The sequence below is a fragment of the Neofelis nebulosa genome, chromosome 17, assembly GCF_028018385.1.
Source record: "Neofelis nebulosa isolate mNeoNeb1 chromosome 17, mNeoNeb1.pri, whole genome shotgun sequence".
Lineage (NCBI taxonomy): Eukaryota > Metazoa > Chordata > Mammalia > Carnivora > Felidae > Neofelis > Neofelis nebulosa.
Window position 1 is genome coordinate 48,968,920 of NC_080798.1, and position 17,969 is coordinate 48,986,888.

Sequence of the window (17,969 nt, forward strand, 5' to 3'; positions counted from 1 at the left end):
CCAGATCCTGGCTGAGGGGCAGGAGTGGCCAGGTCCTGTATCAGGACCTATGCCTTTGAATACCTCCACTCTGTCTCTGCAGGTGGCTGTCTTGGGACAGCCCAATGAAGCCAGCGAGGGTGGCCAGGAGACACTGAGAAGGATCAGCCTGACACCCTCTGCCCCACCGGTCTCATGGAGACTCAGGCAGGTCTGTAAGAAACTCCCTCCCTCAAACACCATTTCCAGGCCCCCAGGCTAAGGCTTCATCCATCCCAAATCCAAATCTCCAGACCCAGGCCCCAGGACCAGACAAGCCTACCTCTCTCCTGCCTCCTGCACTTGGGGTTCACCTTTGCAGATGCAAACTAAACCAAACCCAAACAAAACAAGCAAGTGTTTAATAGAAAATGTAAGAGGGACTGGAAGAGCATCCACTGTGGCAAGATGTGGTGTCTGGCTCTGCCCCTTCCCCATGCCCGCCCACCCCCCAACCTGGCACAAGTCTTGCCTCTGCAGGCCTCAGGACACGCCGGGCACCACCTGCAGGCAAGCGAGGCAGCCCAGGTGGTGCAGGGAGGGGACAAGTTCTGTCCACCTTCAGGGGGCTCTGGACCCCGGCTGCTCCAGGTGAGACTGTGAGGTACAGAATGCAGGAAGCTGAGCCCTTCTCAGGCACAGAATCTCCCTCAAGGGAAAAACACTGTCTTGGGGGTTCCCCCCACCGCCCCCCCCCCCCCCGACAAGTCTCAGACTCCACCAAACTCCTGCGGGAGCACCTCCAGCTGCCCCACACAGGTCACCACACAGGCCAGGTGGGGCAGGAGGCCTCTGCCCTGTGCCCTCAGCCGCCTCACTGAGCCGGGGGTCCAGGCTTGGGTCCTGGGGAGCGGGGCAGGGAGATGGGGGGCTGCTGGGGCAGAGGGTACAGCGGGGCAGCTACACACTGCGATGAGGGCTCCGGGCTGTGGGGCTGAGGGCTCGGCACCTCACAGTCCTGCCAATTTAGGACGGAACTTTGTTTACCTGCAGGAGGCAGGGGGAAAAAAAAAAAAAAAAAAAAAAGACCACAGGAGTGGTCAACACCTACCTCGTTTCCAGACCAAGCCTCATTGTTCTTGGCCCCAGGGCCCATCCTGGCTTTCAGAAATGACCTACAGCCCTGGGGAGTGGAAGGCGTGCTCGGGAGGGTCCTGGCTCTGCTCCACGACCTGGGCTTGGAACCCGGCGTCCTGCCCCCAACCCCCTCCACTCAGAGCTCCTTACAGCAAGAGCAGTAGAGCAGTTCCATGACCCGGAAGCAGTTGTCCAGCAGGGCTTTGGGTCGTACCAGCTTCAGGCTCAACCTGGGGGTGCTCAGGAGCGACACCACTGCTTCCACCTTGGGGCTGACCTCCACGTCCTAGAAGGGAGGAGACCGTGGAGACGGTCAGGACTACAGGCACCACCACCCCTCAACACCAGTGAAGAGGGAGGGCCAGTCCCAGGAGAACCCTGGAGGCTGCCCTGCCTGGAGCTGCACAAACCGCGAGAGAAAGGGACTTCCTGTGACAGGAGGCTTATGGGTAATTTCTCTCCCTCTTCCTGCAGGCACCAGGTTTCCTGGGAGAGTCCCCTTCAAGGCCCCTCAAGCCTGACACAGAGGCTCCTGTTTTCCATCTTTGGGAAAATGACTGCAGGGGGCAGGCCAGGACAGGGGAGAGGTGGGGGGGCATCCTTGCTGTTCTCACCCAGGCCAGGCCACCACCACACAAGGCAGCCTGGGCTGGGGAGACTGTCCTTCGGGATTCAGAGACCTCTACTGCCCACAAAGAATGAGACAAAGGACCCTCACGAGGATCATATTAGGAGGAGGCCTGGGTGCACGGCACACGGGCCGGGCGGGTCTTTGGCTCCAAGCTCGGAGTGTCTGACAGTACTTAACAACTGGGAGCACGGTGTGGGTGGCAGGAGGGCACAGTGGGGGGGGACAAGGCAGGGGGCCAGGGCTGTTGCAGAAGACATCGCATAGAAAGGAAATGTAGAGCCTGAGCTGGGGGAGGACCTTCTTAAAGGTGGTTAATTGGGTTGAAATGTATCGGGTTGTGACCTGCCAATCCCCCCATCCCCGAAAAAGCCATGTCCAAGCCCTAACGCCTGGCACCTGTGAATGTGACCCTATTTGTAAACAGGATCTTTGCAGGTGTAATTAAGAATCTCCAGGTGAGATCATTTTAAATTTAGGGTGGGCCCTAAATCCAATGACTGGCATCCTTGTGAGAGAAAGGACGCAAAGCACAGAGGGAAAGGCCATGTAAGGGCTGAGGCAGAGGCTGGAGTGATGTGGCCACAAGCCAACGACAGTAGGAGCCAGCAGAAGCTGGAGGAGGCAGGAAGGGTCCTATTTCCCTAGATCCTTCAGAGAGAGCTTGGTCTTGCAGATACCCTGAGTGTGGTGTTCCGATCTGCAGGCCTGTGGCAGAAGAATTTCTGTTGTTTGGTGGTAATTTGTCACAGAAACCCTACAAAGCTAATCTACAAGGACTTGGAAAGAGAAGCAAGCGTGACAGGAGGAGAAGGGGCATGTCCCCCTGGCCCACTCCCCATCAGGGAGAGCCCACTCCCCACCAGATGCTGGGCATATTTGGAGCGGGTCACAGACCATTAACTCTGTGAGAAAGAAGACAGACTTAAAAGCTGGTTTAAATCTGGGGCACCTGAGTGGCTCAGTCAGTTAAACGTCCAACCTCAGCTCAGGTCATAATCTCACAGTTCACGGGTTCACACCCCACATCAGGCTCACTGCTGTCAGCAACAGAGCCTGCTTCAGATTCTCTGCCCACCACCCACCCCTCCCCCCCACACACACACACACTCTCGCTCTCTCATTCTCTCTCTCAAACAAAAACACTTAATGGCAATCAGAAGGAATGAAATCTTGCCATTTGCAAATACGTGGATGGAACTGGAGGGTATTATGCTAAGTGAAATTAGTCAGAGAAAGACAAATACCATATGACTTCACTCATATGAGGACTTTAAGAGACAAAACAGATGAACATAAGGGAAGGTAAACAAAAATAATATAAAAACGGAGGGGGACAAAACAGAAGAGACTCATAAATATGGAAAACAAACTGAGGGTTACTGGAGGGGTTGTGGGGGGGATGGGCTAAATGGGTAAGGGGCACTAAGGAATCTCCTCCTGAAATCATTGCTGCACTTTATGCTAATTTGGATGTAAATTTTAAAAAAATTAAATTAAAAAAAAATAACATGCTTATGTTAAAAAAAAAATTTTAAATAATTTTTTTAAAGCTGGCTAACTCTGAACTCTTAACAACCTGGGTGGACAGGTCTCAACCCACCCACAGCCTCCTCTGCAGCTCCCAAGAGCTCAGAGTCAGGCTCTCGAAGAAAGGCAAGGATGCAAAACTGTCTGTTCAGGTCAGCTCCAACTCACACTGCCCAAGGGCATGAAAGAGCCACCGAGGAGACCTCTGGGCCTCCAATCCCCTGCCAAAACCAGAGCCTCCCCAGAATTCCTAGCAGCTGTGGGCTCCTAAGACCTGGTGTCACCCACAGCTCACAGCTCCAGATGGGCAGCAGGTGGGGCTCCCCGGGGCAAGTGTGCCCCAGGCCCCTGAGGACACCATGCGCTGGGGAGTAGGGCAAAATGGTGTGGGCAGGGGGTCCCACAGCACACATGTGGCCTGTATGGGCTCACAGTGACCCCGTGACCTTACTCCACAGGCTCTTTACAGGATGCATCCCTGAGGCCTCAGATCAACCCTGCTGAGCAGGCAGTTAGCAGGAACCTTATCATTGTTATTATTACTGGAAGTCTATATTTTACATTAGGGTTCACTCTCTGTGTTGTCCGTGCTGTGGACTTGGATGAACGCATGATGTCATGTGTCCATCATTACAGTGTCATACAGAAGAACTGCATAGCCCTAAAAACCTCCTGTTTTCATTGCTCCACCCATTCATCCTTCCTTCCCTGTCTCCCCCAAAAGGAACCTCTAGAAACAAAGCCAGAGGGTTAGATGACTTGCCCAGGATCACAGAACAAGACAGACAGACCCTAGAACATCTCCTGTCCCCAGCCCAGGCCACCCACAGGGCACTGCTGGCCTTCTCTTCCTCTCTCCCATTTCTCCCATACCTTTCAGGACACGCTGGAACTCTCCATGTCTTCCCATCCTCCCTCAACACTCCTTGGCCACCACACACACACACCTCCGCGGAGCTCACCGTGAGGCCTTGCTGGACATCCAGCAGTAGCGTATGTACCTCCTCCAGGAACTTCCAGGATGGGTGGCCCTCAAGCAGCACTTCCTGCACCGACTCAGTAGCACTGAGGCTCACCCAGACCCACAGATACCGCAGCTCCTGCTGGCTGACCTGGGCCCTCTGCTGTGGGGACAGGAGAAATTGTTGAAGTCCCAAGACTTGAGCCTCTGGGCCCTCCCCACCACTACTCTGACCACCTGCCACCCAACTTGTGCCCACAAAGAGAGCAGACCATGGGCATCCACTGTGGACAGGGAGAAATCTTAGCCCGAGCCGAGGGCAGGCTTGCTTACGGGGCTGGGAAAGGCCCCTGGCAACATGACCTGCCAAGATCAATGTGCCTCTCAGGCTGGGCCCATGGGGTGTCCCGCAAGGCAAGGGTCTCCCAGCCCAGGATAGGATTCTCACCAGTCTGCTGATGTTGGCCATTCTGAGCACCCCCTCATAAGGCACGCTCACCCTGTAGTTGATGGGGAAGTAGTGTTTCTGGGGAAACACAAGAACAAACCATGAGGTCACAGTCAGAAACGGCTCAAACAGCCTCCCCCAACTCCCAACTTGATACAGGAGGAGAGGACCAAGAACCAGCCCTTTGATGGCAGAGGTGGCCTTCTATGAAGAATATGCACTTGCGGGGGAGGGGTGCCTGGGTGGCTCAGTCAGTTGAGCCTCTGACTTCTGCTCAGGTCATGATCTGGTGGTTCGTGAGTTCAAGCCCCACATTGGGCTCTGTGCTGACAGCTCAGACCCTGGAACCTGCTTCAGATTCTGTCTCCTCTCTCTCTGCCTCTCCCCCACACATACATACTCTGTCTCTGTCTCTCAGAAATAAACATTAAAAAAAAATAGATTGCTCTAAACTTATGGTGCTGGTTGCACAGCTCTGCCAATGTACTAAAAACCACTGAGCTGTACACTTAAACAGGTGAATAGTATGGTATGTGAGTTATAGCTCAGGAAGGCTGTCAAAAAAAGAAAAGTCTTGCATTGCCACGGTGCCACGTGAGCTTCTCTGCCCTACACAAAGGGAGCCACCCATTCCAACTTCTAAGTCCTTATGTGCTGAGCTAATAACAAGCACCTGGACTTCCCCCAAGGCCTCCTGGAAGCCATTTCCTGAGTCACAGGGTGAGTGTCACATGGAGGTGGGATTAAAGGTCAGATCAAGTAGCAGGGGCAGGAGGTCCCCAGGGAAGGCTGGCAGGGGAGAGGACTGTAAGTGTGGACCAGGTACACTGCTGGACATGGGGGAGAAAGGCAGAGAAAGGGGCCACGGTCAGCTCAGGGCTGAGGCCCCGAACGTCCTACACGCTGTGAGGCCAGGAGCTTGGGAAGGGGAATGCAGTCGGGGGGTTCACAGTTACCATGTACTGAAGGCGGTTCCTGTACTGAAGCTTGTCCCGAAGAAAGCCAGTTACTGCACACTCCTCGCTCTGGGTCAAAGGCCACATCTCCAAACCCTCGTTCCCCAAGGCCATGGCAAGGAAGATCCCGAGATCTGTGGACAGTGACCAACAGGAACACATGAGTACACTGCCCACCTGTGCAAAGCTGTGCACATCTGCCCTCCCTTTTCCAGGTCATGGGAGGGACAGGGCCATAGAGCCCCAAGGAGGCCTTTCCACCACAGGGGATGTTTTCCCTGGGGCCCAGGCTCAGACAGCAAGGCCAGGCAAGCATGGGCAATCTGGCCAGTGTACCCGTACCCTTAGCCAGCAAAGCCCCCCAGCTGTCACACCCTGAGGTTGGTGTCCAGTCTCCTCCCCACTCCTGCCCGTTGGGGAAGGCACAACCTCCTCTCCAGGGAAACCTCAGCTCATACCCCATTTAGGGCTGACGTGTCCTGAAAGCCTACGTCTGCATTTCCATCTGGGGATCCAGGAGATGTGGACTTTCTAGTTCCAACTTTACAAATGACTTTTGGGTGAGCAGAACCATTTCCTCCATGCTCTAACTGACCTTGGCATTCCTCTCAGATGTACAAATAACTACAGGCCTTCCAGTTTGTCCATTCTGGGGAGCAAGCAAATCAGGCTGCTTCTTCTCCCTCCCAGCAAACGAGCAGCTGTCTCGTAAACGTTACCAGCCTTTACCACTAGGTGTCACTGTGACCTCAAAAACAGCTTTGTGATTCCCAGAATTAATAACACTTACAAAAAAAATCTGAGAGGAGTGCCTGGGTAGCTCAGTCAGTTAAACTTCTGACTCTTGGTTTCTGTTCCCATCATGACCTCATGGTTCATAAGCCCAGCGTCGGGCTCTGCACTGATGGTGCAAGGTCTGCTTGGGATTCTCTTTCCCTCTCTCTCTCTTTCACAATTAATAAACAAACAAACAAACAAACAAAAACCTGAGAATTTGCAAAAAATATGAACAAGGATCAAATTGATCAGAGCAGAAAGGAAACAGAGGTGCAGGAGATGTATCCAAAAAATCAAACACACCAATAAAGGTAAAGAAATACATACTAAAACAATCAGGTGTCATATTTCACCTATCAAAATGGAAAGTGGGTTTTTTTAATTTCATTTTAATAACAGTGCTGGCAAAGCAGTAAGGCAGGTGCTCTTATCTTGGAAAGCAATTTTGCAGTTTTATTATTAGCGAACTTAGTAATGTCCACACCCTTTGACCCATTAAACTCATCTCTAGGGATAAACACGAAGGAAAACAAAAAAAAGGGAGCCATCACCAAAAAATTTGTGGACAAAGACTCCCACTGCAGTATTCTCTTATAATAGTGAAAATATGTAAATGGCCCACATGTTCATTAATGAATGGAGCAAATAAAAACCACATTGTCAGGGCACCTGGGTGGCTCAGTCAGTTGAGTGTCTGACTCTTGGTTTCGGCTCAGGTCATGATCCCAGTGTCGTGGGATTGAGCCCCTAGTCAGGCTCCATGCTCAGCCTGCAGCCTACTTGGAATTCTCTCTCGGATCTCCCTCTGCCCTTCTCCCCCATGCACACTATCTTTCTCTAAAATAAATAAGATGAAAAAACCACACTGTCAAAGAATGTTTATGATATGCTTATGTGATAAGAAATATACTCATGATATGCTTAGTAAAGTCTTAAAAAAGCATGACTCAGCACACCTCCTCTGGGTCTACACAGCATGATGTGAATTACATTAATTACATGCAAATGTGTATGCATAGGAAATGAAGTGGAAGTGTAGTGGAAGGAAATGTATCAAATCTCTATGGGAAATTTTTATGTTCTTTATATTTTGTAAGACATATTTTATATCCTACAATCAATATATTGTTATAGTCAAAAGCAATAATTTCTTTTCTTTTCTTTTCTTTTTTTCCCCCCAAAATAGCCAGGCTTGACACACCCCTGGTCATGAGTAGGAATTACTGATTGCATTTTCCCCACCCACCTCCCTGGAACTTAGGGAGACTTTTTTTTTTTTTTTTTTAAATTTACATCCAAATTAGTTAGCCTATAGTGCAACAATGATTTCAGGAGTAGATTCCTTAGTGCCCTTTACCCATTTAGCCCATTCCCCCTCCCACAACCCCTCCAGTAACTTTGTTCTCCATATTTATGAGTCTCTTCTGTTTTGTCCCCTTCCCTGTTTTTATATTATTTTTGTTTCCCTTCATTTATGTTCATCTGTTTTGTCTCTTAAAGTCCTCATGAGTGAATTCATATGATTTTTGTCTTTCTCTGACTCATTAATTTCACTTAGCATAATACCCTCCAGTTCCATCCATGTAGTTGGAAATGGCAAGATTTCATTCTTTTTTATTGTCAAGTAATACTCCATTGTATATATATATATCACATCTTTATCCATTCATCCATCAGTGGACATTTGGGCTCTTTCCATACTTTGACTACTGTAGATAGTGCTGCTATAAACATGGGGGTGCACATGTCCCTTTGAAACAGCACACCTGTATCCCATGGATAAATGCCTAGTAGTGCAACTGCTGGGTCGTAGGGTAGTTCTATTTTCAGTTTTTTGAGGAACCTCCATACTGTTTTCCAGAGTGGCTGCACCAGCTTGCATTCCCAGGGAGACTTTTTTTTTAAGTTATTTATTGAGAGAGAGTGTGTTTGTGCGCACGCACACATGCAGGGGAGGGCAGAGAGAGGGGGGAGAGAGAATCCCAAGCAGGCTCCACAATGTCAGCAAGGAACCCAATGCGGGGCTCTAAGTCACATACTGTGAGATCATGACCTGAGCAGAAATCAAGAGTTGGACCCTTAATCAACTGAGCCACCAAGGTGCCCAGGGAGACTTTTGTTCTTGATCCCTCACTGGGCTGGGCCTGCTTCTTGTCACTCTCCCCCCTTCTCAGTCGTGCTTCAAATGCCTTTGCTCTGGCTGGGCCCTCACTAGGAACGTTCTGGACTCAAACCCCATGCCCAACATGGGCTACAGCACACCAGTCCCTCCTCTCACAGAAATGTGCCAACCACATTTTCTCAGGGTTGCAAATTTGCAATACATCTTGCATTTGCTCTCTCTGTCTCTTCCCAAGTGCTTGATCTGACATTTGGACAAAGGAACAGTTAAACACAAACTGAATGAGTGTTTCTGCATGCTTTCTGTCTCGTCTCTAAACCATTAAGCCCCTGAGCCGGGCACCCCCTGCACATCAAGATCATTCCTGGTTCGCAGATTTTGCTCACACTTTGCCCCTGCCCTGGGTACCCTCTCACAAGGCAGACCTCTTTCAAGGTCTCACCATGACTCCTTCCCCTCCCAGGCTCTCTCCCCTGCCTGCACCAGCCCCCCACAATCTCTGTGTCTTGCACCATCTGTCCAATTCACTCATTGTCTTGACCAGACAGCTTGGCCCCTAGTATGTGAACACATAATGCAGTTAACCACAACATGATCTCGTTTACTGAGCACTTTGGGGGTTGACCTTGAGCAAGGAATCAGGAACATGCACCTGAATTTTCTGGAGAGCTGGTTAGGGTCCAGAGTGTCTGATTCAGTAGGTCTGGGGTGGGCCCAATGAATTTGTATTTCTAACAAGTTCCCAGGTGCTACTGCTGCCAGTCTGGGGACTGCACTTTGAGGACCACTGACCTCCAGAGACAGTAGCAAACTGGTGTCCCAAGGGCCACATCTGGTTCACAGAGATTTCATATACAAATCTGAATTTGCATCTTGTCTTTAAAAATCAGTATCTGTTCACACTTGGTCCTCTTTCTCATGTGGCAGTCACCCATGGCTGCCCACTCCACGCTTGAAGTCCTACCCTAGCTGCCCTTACCTGTGTCCTGGTTTTAGGTCTCTGGTGCCTGGCAACTGTGGGCTCCGAGGCAGCACTGAGTCCTAGAAAGCTACCATGTGCCAGCCTGGCATGTATGGGCTGCACCAGGAACCCTTTCCTTGGATGATCTGCCTTCCCCCCAGTACCAGACTTCCTTTAGATCTGCAGACTGACCACCATTTCCAAATTTAAGCCTCTTTTTTGCTGCTTCCACCCTGAGAAACAGGCCAGCAAACTGGTGACCACACAGGACAGCAGGGCCATAATAGCCTCACTGCTGCTCTGCACCCCCGAGGGCCCCACAGCCAATGCGACCCTGTCCCTGCAAGGGCATTAGTCTTGCCCCCGCAAGACAGAAGAGGAGGCTGAAGAAGAGCAAGTGAGGAAGGAGCTACCTTCCTGGGTCCCTGGCTGGGAGGGGGAAGGGCTGCACCTCTCCTGGGGACAGCCCCTTGTGCAGTGACAAATCGGAACTGTCCACCACCAGCACCCCCAGCGACCAAATCTGAGCCTGTGGAGGGACTTGAATAGCATCCCCCCCCCCCAAAATTCTTGTTCATTCAGAACTTCAGATGTGACCTTATTTGGAAATGGGGTCTTTACAGATAAAATGAAGGCCTACCCTGAATGCAATGGCTGACGTCCTTATAAGAGGACACAGAGATATGTAGAGGGAAAGGCCATGAGAAGACAGACACAGATTGGGGTGATACAACCACAAACTGTGAATGCCAGGAGCCACCAGAAGCAGGAAGAGGCAGAAAGGAGCCTTGGAAGAGGCGTCACCCTGCCCACACCTTAATTTTAGACTTCCGGCCTCCAGACCTGGGACAGAATCAATTTCTGTTTTAAGATACTAAACTATAGCAGCCCATCCTTCTCCAGCACCCTCCGGCATCCTTCTATCTACAAGCCTCTGATCTGCACCCCTTCTTGCCTCCCACCCCACAGCCAATCCTTGCCAAGGCCATGACTTCTATTTCCACGGCCATCTCACAAACAAGACTGTCATCACTTCCTGCCCAGAAGGTTGCAACAGCAGCCACAGACTGATCTTCCGAAAGCAGAGTAATTCCCAGTCACAACTCCAAGTCCCCAGATCTTGAACCTTCCAGGGCTCCATGCTGTCTCGTTTTCAAGGCCTCCATCATCTGGACCCAAACTGGCTTTCCAGCCCGGCCACTCACAGTCCCACCTGCTGATCCTTTGCTCGAGCTATTTCCTCTACCCAGACCCTGTCTTCACCTTCTCACATCTACCAGTGTGAACACTGCCCACCTCCGAAACGATTTCATGTGGCACCTCACCCATGCTGCTCCTCTTGCTCCTCACGACCTGGAAACTTCCAGAACATGGGATCTAGGTCCATCTGCCTGTTCTGAATGCCTCGACCTTTTGCAGTATCCCTTCACAAGGACCAGGCTGGATCCCTTGCAGGATCAAATCCTGGACCTCATGAGGGAATTCCTAGCACCTAACTCCCTGCCAGGCATTGGAGAGAGGGGTGCGAGCCAGCCTGGGTCCTTGTTGCCATGACAGTAACTCTCCAGTGGGCATGTGGGAGGCACCAGAAAAATGTGTTGAATTTGAGTCAATTCAATTGAATCTTGGAGTCTGAAGGGATCTTGGTCTGGCCTCCCACCAGCAGGCTTGAGAGACTTTCTAGACGCTTTCTGTCCTCATTTCAACTTATTTTTCTTTTTACCAACAACACTGTTCTCTTTCTGCCTTTTAATTTTGTTCTATTATGGAGGGAGGGGCAGAGGGAATAGGCTGCCTTCTCCAGCACCTGGCAGCACTTCTCCCACGTGTTTTGGGGCCCAGACAATTTCACAAGCTTCCACCCCCCGGCTGGCCACACCCAGGGAGGCCAGAAATCCTCTCTGCCACCGTTGCCCCCACCCCCCCATACACAGTAGCACTAATAAGCCTAAGAAGGTAACACTGCCACTTGCCCCCAGTGCCTGCCCCATCCCCTTAACCACCCACTGACCATACCCACCCAACCTAGGACTTGTACCCACCATGACGGTCTGAGCTGGGGTCAGCTAGAGACAGGGCAGAGGGCAGCCACGGGAGTCCCGAGGCTGGGAAGCATCTCAACTTCCCACCAGCAAGAATGGCCCAGTTGCCATGGTTACAGCAGAGCCCGGCTCTGGGCCAAGGCCTCCCGGGGCAGCCTCCAAGGACCGCCCCCCCCCCAGTACTCACAGTGCAGCCAGGCGAATCCCCGGGGCATGGTGGTACGCTGTGTCCCCCAGAGAGCAGAGGCGGTGTCCCCAGCAGTGTGTGTATCCACAAAGGCCCAGGTGGGGCCTACATGGCCTTGCGTCAGCAAAGGTGGCCCAAAGCTGGGGGAGGGTTGACCACAGAGGAGTGGCCCGGCAGGGGGCGGCAGGCACTCCTGGGGCAGCGCCTGCCCTTATCTGCCTGGCAGTGTGGAGGGCAGCTGGGGGGCAGTAGGTGCGAGTCCCATGGCAGCCAGGATCTGGCCTGAGACAGTGGCCTCGGGGTCTTTCCCTCTCGAGCAGGAGAGAGTCCCCAGCAGGCCCCTTGGAATCTGGGGCTGGGTTGTGCTTTCTCTGATTTCTCCGTCTGCAGCTGCTCAATGTGAAATCTGGCTCTGGAAAGAGAAAGGAGGAGAGAAACGGATTATGTAAGAGCAGTGCTGCCACTCAGCCATCAGCTGCAGGCACCAAGAGTCTATGTGTGCGCTGTACCCACCACCTGGCAGGGACCCCCGGGAATGACTGGAGGCTCACAGCCCAGCCCTGGAGGCTGGCTACTCTGGGAAACAAGCTCACATACAAGAAATGACTTCAGAACATCCCAAGGGCAGCACTGGCCAGGGAGTGAATTACGATGACACCAGCTGGCAGCCACAGGCCTAAACAAAAGCAGGACCAGGGAATGAAAGGCCAAGTGGGTTAAATCAAGGGAGCTTCCTGAAGGAGGTGATATTGCATGCAAGTAAAGTACCTCAGGCTACTCAGGTGGCCATGAGGTTAAAACAGCAGAGTATTAATCCCTCTTTTTACCTTCAGGCTTAGTCCCAATCTCCTATTCCCCAAATCCTTGACCCCCTCTTAATAGGGTTGCTAGATGAAACACCAGGTGCTCAGTTAAACTTAAATTTCATACCAACAACTCATATTTTTTTAGTATAATTATGTCATGAATACTTTTTAGTATAAGTATGTCCCAAATATTGCATGGCATATATACTTTAAAAAAAATCGTTAATGATTTAATGATTCAATGTTATTTAATTAAACAATGAATTATTTAATTCCAAATTAATCAGAAGTCCTATATATATTTTTTTAGTTTATTTATTTATTTTGAGAGAGAAAAAGTGCTTGCATGTGTACCCAAGTGGGGGGCGGTCAGAGAGAGGAGAGAATCCCAAACAGGCTTTGTGCTGTCAGTGCAGAGCCCAACATGGTCTCGATCCCATGACCCTGAGATCATGATCTGAGATAAACCAAGAGTCAGATGCTTAACTGACTGCGCCACCTAGGCAGCCCACAAGTCCTGTATTTTTATTTGCTAAATTTAGCAACCCTGTGATAATAACAGGATTGCTCTTCCTGAGTGGTCGCTATGAATAGCTAGGCCCAGGGCTTGGGCTTTTGTATTCAATGAATCTTCATGATAATCTTGCCAGGTCATAAAAATCTCATGTTTATCGATGAAGAAATCAAGGTACAGAAAGGTTAAGACTTGTCCAAGGTCACACAGCTTGTAAGCAGTGGGACAAGAATTAAAACACTGGTAGCCACTCCCGCCAGTTGACATCCATCCACACATCCACTCATTAGGACACCCTTACCACCTGGGGCTCTCACATAGTCATCTCTATCACTCACTGGATTCTGTGAGATAAGGCTCTCGTCCCCATTTTGCAGATGAGGAAACAGGTTCTGAGAGACTGAGTTGACCAGTGACAGAGCCAGCTCTGAAATTCAAAGAAATTCTTAAATTCTCTGACTCTGTTCTGTTCCATGCCCTTGCCCTCCCTGTTTGCTCTGGAGAAATGGTCACACGTTAATGGCAGGAGCGAGAAGCAGGTATAATGTGGGGGTATTGTCCATGGTGGCATCCATCTCCACAGAACGTACCAGAAGTGCTGGCCCTTACCCTCAGAGGTTCCCAGCAGGCAGGCTGGGCCTCACACAAAGAACACAGGTGTTCCCAGTCGCCAGGAACACTAACCTAACTGAAACCTTTTGTTGTTGTTATTTTTTTTTTTGTGGAGGTATAATGTATATACAGTAAAATTCACTTTTTCAGTGTACAATTTTACGACAAATAAAATTGACAAATTCAGAGTTGTATAATTGCTTCAATGATCCAGACATAAAACATTTCCAACTATGCAGAAAATCCCCTCCTGCTACTTTGCAGACAATCCTTCCTCCCAGCCCTAGCCCCATCCAACAGCTCATCCATGTTCTATCCCACAGTATTGCCTTTTCCAGAATGCCAGATAGACACCATGTGTCCTTTTGTGCCGGGGTCCTTTCACTGAGCCGACTGCATTTGGGATTCAGCCAGGCTGTTGTGTGTGTTAGCAGGTTGCTCCTTTTCCTTCCTGTGTAGTATTCTGTTGTACAGACACCAGTTGAAGGGCATCTGAATTGTTTCCAGTTTTTGATGATAACAAATAAAGCTACTACCAGCCTCTGCATACAGATGGTTTTTTTTTTTTTTTTTTTTTTCAACGATTTTTATTTATTTTTGGGACAGAGAGAGACAGAGCATGAACGGGGGAGGGGCAGAGAGAGAGGGAGACACAGAATCGGAAACAGGCTCCAGGCTCCGAGCCATCAGCCCAGAGCCTGACGCGGGGCTCGAGCTCACGGACCGCGAGATCGTGACCTGGCTGAAGTCGGACGCTTAACCGACTGCGCCACCCAGGCGCCCCTGGATGGTTTTGTTTTTTAAGTTTATTTATTTGAGAGAGAGCAGGTCACGGGCAGAGAGAGAGGAAGAGAGAGAATCCCAAGCAGGCTCTGTGTGGGGCTCGAACCCATGAACCGTGAGATCATGAACTGAGCCGAAGTCTGATCAGCTCAACTCACGGAGCCCCTGCATACAGGTTTTGGTGTGGACACAAGTTTCCATTTGTCCTGGGCCTTGTCTGTAACTTGCAGGTCCCAGTCACCTTCACACCACACCAAACAGTCCTGATCCTGGGCACCTTCTGTGGCCCCACCCTTTGAGCCCCACCTAAATGGAGGAATTTTGTGAAAGCCAAAGAGGACACACAGTTACCTGATGACACACAGGAGCTACAGTGGGGATGGTGGCCGAGGGGAAACCAGGCTGCTCACAGAGGCCTGGAAACAGGGCAAACAAGGTCAGGCCAGTGGCCTGACAGCAGTCTGCCTAAGAGTGGCCTTTCCCACACCTGAGAGGGCCCAGGGCGCCTCTCTCTTCCTGTCCCTCTCCCTCTCTCTTTTCCTCTCTCATGGGGGAGAGTGAAGAGTTTGAGAATGTGCCTCTCCCAAAACACTCACAGTCTACCCCACGGCTTACAGCAGTCATTACAAAGCTCACAAGAGGCAAAGTTGTGCAAGAAAATAAAATTGGAGTATTCTGCATAGTTCAGTTGTGAATATTAGATTTTTAAAAATATAATCACATTACTATTATTCACATTCCCAAACAAATAATCCCTTATATCATCTAATACAGAATCCATGTTCAACTTTCCCTGGTTGTTTTTTAAAAAAATTTTTTTAAGTTGCTCTGTTTGAATCGAGAGCCTAACAAAGTGATCCGTTGATTGATGTGTCCCTACATCTTTTTTCCTTATTTTTTTTTTTAGTATTAAGATATAATCCACATGCCCTAAAATTTGCCATTTTAAAGTCTATAATTCAGAAGGAATTTGAGAGAGAACAGGACAGGGGCAGAGAGAGAGGGAGAGAGAGGCAGAGAGAGGCAGAGAGAGGGGGGGAGAGGGGGAGAGGGGGAGGGGGGGAGGGAGGGAGGGAGGGAGGGAGAGAGAGAGAGAGAGAGAGAGAGAGAGAGAGAGAGAGAGAGAGAATATATCCCAAGCAGGCTCTGTGTGGGGCTCAAACCCATAGTTTTGATTCCAAAACCAGACAAGGACCCCACTAAAAAGAACTATAGATAAATTTCCCTGATGAACATGGATGCAAAAATCCTCAACAAGATATTAGCCAACCAGATTCAACAATACATTAAATTATTCACCACTACCAAGTGGGATTTATACCTGGGATGCAGGGCTGGTTCAATATCCACAAAACAATCAATGTGATTCATCACATCAATAAAAGAAAGGATAAGAACCATATGATCCTCTCAATAGATGCAGAGAAAGCATTTGACAAAATACAACAACGTTTCTTGCTAAAAACCCTCAAGAAAGTAGGGATAGAAGGACCATACCTCAAGATCACAAAAGCCATATACAAAAGACTCAACGCTAATATCAGCCTCAATGGGGAAACACTGAGAGCTTTCCCCCTAAGGTCAGGAACAAGACAGGGATGTCCACTCTCGCCACTGTTATTCAACATAGTATTGGAAGTCTTAGCCTCAGCAATCAGACAACACAAATAAATAAAAGGCATCCAAATCGGCCAGGAGGAGGTCAAACTTTCACTCTTCGCAGATGGCATGATACTCTATATGGAAAACCCAAAAGATTCCACCGAAAAACTGTGTCAACTGATTCACGAATTCAGCAAAGTGGCAGGATATAAAATCAATGCACAGAAATCGGTTGCATTCCTATACACCAACAATGAAGCAACACAAAGAGAAATCAAGGAATCGATCCCATTTATAGTTGCACCAAAACCCATAAAATACCCAGGAATAAATATAACCAAAAAGGTGAAAAAATCCATACACTGAAAAACTACAGAAAACTTATGAAAGAAATTGAAGAAGACACAAAAAAATGGAAAAAGATTCCATGCTCCTGGATAGGAAGAACAAATATTGTTAAAATGTAGATACTACCCAAAGCAATCTACATATTCAATGCAATCCCTATCAAACTAACACCAGCATTCTTCACAGAGCTAGAACTAACAATCCTAAAGTTTGTATGGAACCAGAAAAGACCCCGAATAGCCAGAACAAGAAAACCAAAGCAGGAGGCATCACAATCCTGGACTTCAAGCTATACCACAAAAGCTGTAATCATCAAGACAGTATGGTACTGGCACAAGAACAGACACTCAGATCAATGGAACAGAATAGAGAACCCAGAAATGGACCCACAAACGTATGGCCAACTAATCTTTGACAAAGCAGGAAAGAATATCCAATGGAAAAAAGACAGTCTCTTCAGCAAGTGGTGCTGGGAAACCTGGACAGCGACATGCAGAAGAATGAACCTGGACCGCTTTCTTACACCACACACAAAAAGAAACTCAAAATGGATGAAAGACCTCACCGTAAGACAGGGAGCCATCAAACTCCTCGAGGAGAAAGCAGGCAAAAACCTCTTTGATCTTGGCCACAGCAACTTCTTACTCAACACGTCTCTGGAGGCAAGGGAAATGAAAGCAAAAATGAACTACTGGGACCTCATCAAAATAAAAAGCTTCTGCACAGTGAAGGAAACAATCAGCAAAACTAAAAGGCAACCGACAGAATGGGAGAAGATATTTGCAAACGACATATCAGATAAAGGGTTAGTATCCAAAATCTATCAAGAACTTGTCAAACTCAACAGCCAAAAAACAAATAATCCAGTGAAGAAATGGGCAAAAGACATGAAGAGACACTTCTCCAAAGAAGACATCCAGATGGCCAACTGACAGATGAAAATGATCAACATCACTCATCATCAGAGAAATACAAATCAAAACCACAATGAGATACCACGTCACACCTGTCAGAATAGCTAACATTTACAACTCAGGCAACAACAGATGTTGGCGAGGATGCAAAGAAAGAGGATCTCTTTTGCACTGCTGGTGGCAATGCAAACTGGTGCAGCCACTCTGGAAAACAGGATGGAGGTTCCTCAAAAAACTAAAAATAGAACTACCCTACAACCCAGCAATTGCAGTACTAGGCATTTATCCACGGGACACAGGTGTTTCGAAGGGACATGTTTCAAAGGGACACGTGCACCCCCATGTTTATAGCAGCACTATCAACAATAGCCAAAGTATGGAAAGAGCCCAAATGTCCATTGATGGATGGATGAAGAAGATGTGGTATGTGTGTGTGTGTGTGTGTGTGTGTGTGTGTGTGTGTGTACACACATACAATGGAGTTTTACTTGGCAATCAAAAAGAATGAAATCTTGCCATTTGCAACTGCGTGGATAGAAGTAGAGGGTATTGTGCTAGGCGAAATTAGAGAAAGACAAATATCATAAGATTCATTCATATGAGGACTTTAAGACACAAAACAGATGAACATAAGTGAAGGGAAACAAAAATAATATAAAAACAGGGAGGGGGACAAAACAGAA

General features: G+C 49.0%; 1 protein-coding gene across 9 annotated transcripts in view; it reads right to left on the reverse strand.

Annotated features, from left to right (window-relative positions):
• Positions 1-361: 361 nt before the first annotated feature.
• IL34 (interleukin 34) overlaps positions 362-17,969 on the reverse strand; it is a 79,866-nt gene continuing 62,258 nt past the window's right edge. For 5 of the 9 annotated variants that reach the window (XM_058708549.1, XM_058708547.1, XM_058708548.1 and 2 more), the window contains 6 exons: positions 11,708-12,119; positions 5,619-5,752; positions 4,663-4,740; positions 4,216-4,377; positions 1,246-1,381; positions 362-1,005 (listed from right to left, as the gene is read on the reverse strand). In XM_058708549.1, coding sequence (XP_058564532.1) covers positions 833-1,005; positions 1,246-1,381; positions 4,216-4,377; positions 4,663-4,740; positions 5,619-5,752; positions 11,708-11,735 — 711 coding nt within the window. In that variant the 5' untranslated portion in view covers positions 11,736-12,119 and the 3' untranslated portion in view covers positions 362-832. Of the gene's footprint in view, positions 1,006-1,245; positions 1,382-4,215; positions 4,378-4,662; positions 4,741-5,618; positions 5,753-10,774; positions 10,932-11,707; positions 12,120-17,969 lie in introns of those variants that run through there. The other 4 variants (XM_058708552.1, XM_058708554.1, XM_058708555.1 and 1 more) reach the window with 4 other exon arrangements.